General features: G+C 36.8%; 1 protein-coding gene across 1 annotated transcript in view; it reads right to left on the bottom strand.

Annotated features, from left to right (window-relative positions):
* The window catches only part of FREM3 (FRAS1 related extracellular matrix 3), a 106,735-nt gene that overhangs the window by 19,787 nt on the left and 79,929 nt on the right, over positions 1-7,019 (bottom strand). Inside the window, exon 6 of the mRNA XM_011987154.1 lies at positions 6,393-6,641. Within this exon, the coding sequence (XP_011842544.1) occupies positions 6,393-6,641 (249 nt within the window). The remainder of the gene's footprint in view (positions 1-6,392; positions 6,642-7,019) is intronic.

Raw genomic sequence — 7,019 nt, 5'->3', positions numbered from 1 at the left:
CTTCGCAATGTGCTTGATCCTCAATAAATGTTACAGAACCTGAATGCAAGTTCCCACAATCCAGTAATTACAAATAATGACTTGCTCAGATAAGTAGCAATTCAGATTGTGAATTCACTGAACTATGAATCTTCCATCATTATTTCTGTGCGTATTTTTTTCCTCCATTAAGAAGGCTTAATTCATTCAAGGATAATCTAATTAAAGATTGAATTGGGTAGGATAGAAGGCAGAGATAGACTTCGTAGTCCTGTACTAAGCAAGTGGCAGGTCACTACGAATGTCTCTTGAATGAATTATCTACCTGTTAAGAGTCTACTAAAACCATTTCAAATAACATTGTAAATTAATCATTGGATCATATACTGGATTTTGTGTAATTTTCTTCCTTTCTCTGTTTTTCCCTTCTTTTTTATATTTAATACTGGAAATTTTCTCAAGTTCTCTTCTGAACATTGGAGGATTTAAAACTACTAAATTTTAAGTAAAAATTAAGTAGGAATATGGCAGGGCGCAAGGGTATAATATTTCTTCAAGAAATAGATATTAAGACTTCTACTTGTTTTTACATATCCCTGTGTAAATAACTACTCTCACAGTTAAGTACAATGTAGCTCATCTTATTAACTTTATTGTTCACCTGATGGCTTTGTTATTCATACAATGCTGTGGCACTAACAAAATTCAAGTGTTTTGGTTTCATTTTTGGAATTTAATTAGTGTTATTCTATTGTTTCAGTGGCCACTATGATTCGCAGATGTAACTTTATTATTTGAAATATAAACAACTGAGTCAAAGAGAGAGAAAAATGTAGCCAAAGTAGTTTGCCAGGATATGCACTGGATTAATTAAGAAAGTGGTGATTACAAAGAAAGCCATTTACATTCTTTATTCTCTTCCTTCCTCTGACTTTCATGTGCAGCCAATAAAGACACTATCATTTCAAATTCCTACCACTTAACTCCAAATACTGAGAGGCAAACAATTTACTACTTTATAAGTGAGCAAAAAGTCTCCTTTTATTATCTTATAATGTTTATTTACTTGCTACTTCATAAACAAAGTGGTAATTTAATGCCATTTCTATTTTTCTGAAAAGTCAAGCATACCCAAATGTGTTCTTGGGTAAGTTACTTATACTGGCTCATGGTTCTTTTTTCCCTTATGGCCATTTTTCATTTCTACACAGACATTTGCTCAGCCTATGAGATGACTGGCAGAATGTGCCACCCCCTTTTATTTCAGATTTTTGTTCACTTATTAAGTAGCACGTTGTTTGCATCTCTTTCTTCAAAATTTTTACCGAAGAACAATTGGATTCTTTGTTCAGTTGTACACACACAGTCAGCAGGTCTCCACATAAAATGAGACAATGCTACAGAGCCCACAGTATTTAAACAGGATCAAGGTACATCACAAAATCCTGTTGTTCACCTGTGTGGAGACAGCCAACATCAAAGGGCTGGCATCTGCTCCAAAGTATCTACTTTTTGACTATGTGCATACAAAAACATGTTCTTCAAGGGTTTGCTTGCTAAATGGTACCTGTGAAATTACTATATTATGGAATATAGTAACTTTTTTTTTTTTTTTTTGCAAACACTTGAAAAAAGCTGCAACCCTTTTAAACTAACAATGGGGTCAAACTTTGGTGACTGGTGATTTCCTGTGGGTTTTGAACATGAAGGTAGCTTTTTGTTATCAGAAACACTAGATGGCCACCAGTATTACTGCAGTTAGTAACTGTAAAAGGAAGAAAATATTATTTGTGGAAGATTTGGCTATTTCTTAGGGGTAAATGCATCCTACAACCATATCACTGAAGGATCATAGTAGAGTGCAAAAGAGTTATGGACTCAGAGGCAGAAATCTGGGCTTTACCTGACTGGGCAAACTGGAAAAACCACTTAGTGCATTTAGCCTCAACAATGAGGAGGCTGAACCACATGATCTCTAGGTCATTTTTTATTTCTAAGATTTCATGCTTCTGTGAATCTAGAAGGATTTTTATCTATTTCTTGTCCTTAGCAAGACTTATATACAACCAACTTAGGTAATATTATATTGTATATTCTCTTCTTAAAATTATTCCAAAAAATATCTCTCTGCTGTATATTTTGATAGCTAGAACTTTACCAGAAAAATTTTCTTAAGTTTGAACCTGAGTTGCAATGGCTGAAAGTTATTATTAATATCCTTTATTTAGTCTCTAGGAAAACTCCAGAATAGTGCTCCCCCCTTGATTATATAATGGTTGTATTCTTCACTGCTGTATCCTCTGTGCCTAGCAGAGTTCCTGACACATGGTAGGGGCTCAACAAACGCTTTTGGAACTAGTACATTAATAAACAAGTAGTTCTTCATAAATGTAAAGCATGAGGATAATTATCAATCCTATTGAATAAAAGAATTGGCCTATGGCATTCCTGCACAGTCTTGAATTGCGTTCTTGATATCTCCTCATTTATGACTTTGCTCAAGCTGTTTCCTCCACCTGAAATGCTATTGTCCTTCCTTTCTCTATCCTCAAGTTCCACCTACCCATCCAGACACAGCACAAATGGTACTTTTTTTCTTGAGTTCTTCCAGCTAGAAGAAATCTCTGCTTTTTCTTGATTCCCTTTGTCCTTCATCTGAACCTTCCTTGCCTTAATCACTTTTTACCTTGCTCTGCAGTTGGTTCACAGTGTTACTAGAAGAGGAATTGAAGATTTAGGAAAAGGACATACAGTCAGAAGGGGGAACTCAATGATTGAGAGTTAGGTTGAACATCCTTGACTTATAGTCAAATGTTCAATACTCGTGTAGGATTATGAGTGTAGAAGAGAAGGCTGTATTTGCTTAATGACAAGAAGAGATCATCTTTTCATTTCATTTCCACATCAGTCACTGAATTTTCTAATTATAAACTGGTTTCTTATATAGATGTTTCCTCCAGAAACAATACTGACGGCATTAATTTCCTTTTGTTGCTGTAATAAATTACCACAAATTTAGTGGCTTAAAACAACAAAAATTTATTCTATTACAGTTCTGCAAGTCAGAAGTCTAACTAAAATAAAGGGTGTTGACAGGGCTGTGTTCTAACTGTAGGCTTCAGGAGGAAATCCATCTCCTTGCCTTTTCTAGCTTCTAGAGGCTGCCTGCATTCCTCGACTTGTCGCCCTTTCCTCCAGCTTCGAAGTGCATCACTCCAACCTCTGGTTTCAGTCATCAGCTTCCCTTTTTCTCTGTGATTCTCTTGCCTCTCTCTTATAAGGACCCTGCTGATTACTCTGGGATCACTTGGGTAACTCAGGAAAATCGCTCCATCTCAACAGCCTTGACTTAATCAGATATGCAAAGTCCCTTTTGCCATGTAAGGTAACACATTCACACTTTTGGTGGTTAGAATGTGGATATCTTTGAGGTCCATTATGCAGCCTACATTAATGACCAAAGGGTTTGAATGTCTGCTCTTTTGACAGCCATTCACTTGTTATTATATAAATGCTAATATTTTGATTAAGGAGCTCTCTCATTCTTTTGTAAGGTGGTCCCCAGAGACACTTCAGTTCTGAGCATACCAACAAAGTCATATAATGTCACCTCACCTGAATCCCATTAAATTGCTTGTTTAGATCTCATATCTGTTGGGTGCTTTATGCCTGTCTCTGGTTTTTGTAGTTTTCAAGTAAGCTCTGGTGTTTGAGCCTATTCTAATTGTTAGGTAAAGAGCTTGCAGAAAACATACTTCTTATTGAGGAAGAAGAGATAGAATAATTGAAGGTCAGACAACCTCATCGTGTTTGCTTAAAATTTTCAGGATAGTTTTAAAAGAAATTTCCTTCTAATTATCTGGGTAAAATCATATAATACACTTGCTTATCAAAATGTAACTCAATATGTGCTTGCAAAATGTTAGAGCATGTCCAGCGTATAGACATATCACTTCAGTTATGTGTCTTCTGGCACTTAGCTTGGAAAGAATAGCATGAATCAAACAAGGGTAGGCCTTGGAAAAATAAAAGTCAAAATGGATAGCTTAAAACGCGAGACCATTCAAGTTCTTGCTTCACTAATTAACTCCCTTTTTTACTTGTTTAGAGCAAAACTTTGACATATATTTTTCTAAGTTCATGACAAAATTTTAATGGAAAAACTCAGCCTACAGGATGCATCATTTTTGTGTATTGGGTGTATTGGTGGTGTTTATTAACTAATGCCTTCTTCTTAGAATGACTTAAGAATCATAGAATTATGGAGTGAAAGGGTTCCTAGAGACAACCTAATCAATCCCCTTATTTCATGATTGGGAAACAGAGCCCCAGATAGCTTGACGTAGCCAAGGTTACCCAGAGAGAGTGTGTCTCAGACTTAGAATCCAAGTCTCCAGGCCCCCAGCACAAGCTTTTCTGACTCTGTTGTTCCACTTTTGATTCTCTTCCTTTTCTCTACCATTTCCTTCATTGTGTACCTTGACCTATTACTAGCTCCAGTAGAGAAGAATAACGGAGACTGTTCTGACGCCAATCTTTCTGGCTAAGAAAAGGTGTGGTAGTGAAGGGAAAAGGGATTTGAAGCTATGTGTTTACAAATTTCGACTTTTCATGTTAATTCTTCATCATCATGGAAAAGCAAGCATTGATTATAAAAAGAAGGATATACTGTGAAGTAGACTATGTAGAAAAATGTTAAATAACTTTCCCTTTCTCCCTTCTCACTCTGCCTGGCTAACACCTTCTTGGTCTGTAGCACTCGGTGTAGGTAAATCTTTCCTAACGGCTTGGTAAGAGATAGTCGCTTTAGCAATATCCTAATCGTAGCCCTGTAATTAAAAAAAAATTCTAATCTTTTAAGCAGGCTTCAGAAACCACATAATGCCATGTCATCATTTTTTTTCTTTCAGAGTGTCCTCATTTCTCAATTTGTTTTCCATATTAATCAACTAGACTTGACCATGTAGGGATTTTTCAGATGTCTCAACCAGACAAATTTACTCAGATTCTACTTCTCTTCTGTTGGCAAATCAGCAGATACTTTTTATAAGATAATGTGAGTAGTGTTTCTCTTTCCAAAACAACTTCTTTCTAATGAAACTGGAAAATCAAGGCTAATTTTCCTATTGGACACTTCTTCCTATCTCTTTGGTTTAACAGAAAATATATACAATTATACTTTTCCATAAAGGAATATATTGAAAATTTATTCAAATTATTTTAAGAAAAACAATCTTTGTTTTAATTCCAATGAAGAAATTTTTGAAAAGTACACGATGAAGAAAGCATGGATCTCAGGGCCTATCCTTATCCTTAGCTCTTGATACTTGTAAAGATGTGTTTTGGAACTGAAATTAGTCCTTGAAAATTCTTTTTTCTTTATAATGGAGCAAAACTAGTCTACTGAAAATTTCAGAGATCTGGTCCACAGGGTGAAATATTCCCAAGCAAAGCCATTTAGGAGATTAAACAACAAACAAACAAACAAAAGGCCACTTTCAATCTTGCTCATATTTTCCCTTGTTCTATGGTTGTTATGAAGACATAATTTTAAACAGAACACAATAGTACATGATAAATTTACCGTACCTAACTGGAGAATATAAACTGTTCAAACTTTACAAATCTATGTTTATCTCTTGGCACAGCTCTCAGTTTAATGGAAGCTTTGTGATGCATCCATAAAGCAGTCACATTAATTTTGGGTCTGTAATGACAGCCCAGTCTAACCCTTCTTAGATCTGAGCTCAGCAGCTCACAGCCACTCAAATCCTGACAGAAGCATGGTTGAGAGATGAAGCAGTCAAACTAATTTGAGAGTAGTAATAAAACAGTCTGATCCTGGCCCTGTCTTTATTACCATTTTCTGTTAAAAGTGCTCCTTATAGAAAGGGCAGGTGAGACCTAGGAAAATCATACTGGGCTTGATACTTTATGTCGTGTCTGGGAGGGGAGGGTTGGTGTTTAGGAATGAGGTGACCCTCTCTTCTCTGGCTAAATTTCAGCTGGGATCCCCAGGGACTGGAGCAAATGCCCTGCTAGGTAACCATAAAAAGAGGTCCAGATGCTGACACACTGGGCTCCATCTTATCCTTGTGCTGCTTAACAACTCGTGCACTTGCTGTGAGGGATGATCCTTGTGCTGCTAAGATGAAGGTCCTCTTGGGGTAGTCCTGGTTGGGTAATTAGACACTTGACTTAGGTCCTCTCCCTGGCTTCCTTCTAAGTCTTAGGTCACCTCCTTGGGCTGTGCTTTTTCTTTTGTCAAGTTAAGTCATACCCAAATATTTAATCTTCCTGCATGGCTGTTTTGTCATTGGTGTTGGTGATGTCTATGTATTTGAAGAGCTACTCACAGGAAAGTGTGAGAAGGCAGCCATTGCCAAAGGTTGGGAAGCAAGAAATGGACTTACCATCATAACGATCAGCGAGAATAGTGACCTTAGTGGTGGGGAATCTGGCTCCCAGCTGTCCTCCCACTGGCAGCCTCAGTGAAACACTGAAGGATTCCTCCTCTTCATAAAGGGAGTCATCAATGATGAGGATCCGGCAGGTCTTCTGTGTCTCGTTCTTGTCAAAGTGGAGGATGCTGGTGTGGTCTTCTGGACGTGAGATGTAATCAGAGAATAACACTGTGGAAGAAATCGTACCTGTGGCAGAACCTACAGAAATGTGAGAAGGAACAGGGAAGTTGAGAAGAAATGGAATTCCAAACAAGAAGCCTGTTTGTTTTCTTTAACGCATTTTTAGATAATAGCTATCTGAATGATCCAACACACTTACCTCTTATGCTCACAAATATTAATATTGTAAGAAGAAAGCTTTTGGAATAGACTGTGGTATTTTGACATGATCTAGATTTAGCGATTTTTAAATAGAGTATATTGAATAAGGTTTGTTTATATTAGGGGCTAAACAAACAGGATCACAGGATGCTAGGGCTGGCTTAGCTCAATTATTTCATATTACAGATGAGAAAACTGAGGTGTAGTGAAATTAGGACTAGAGAATCCACAGCATGAAAATAGTATAGATTTTTT

Source organism: Mandrillus leucophaeus, unplaced genomic scaffold (assembly GCF_000951045.1).
Source record: "Mandrillus leucophaeus isolate KB7577 unplaced genomic scaffold, Mleu.le_1.0 Scaffold301, whole genome shotgun sequence".
Taxonomy (NCBI): Eukaryota; Metazoa; Chordata; class Mammalia; order Primates; family Cercopithecidae; genus Mandrillus; species Mandrillus leucophaeus.
This window is presented reverse-complemented; position numbering and strand designations above follow the sequence as displayed.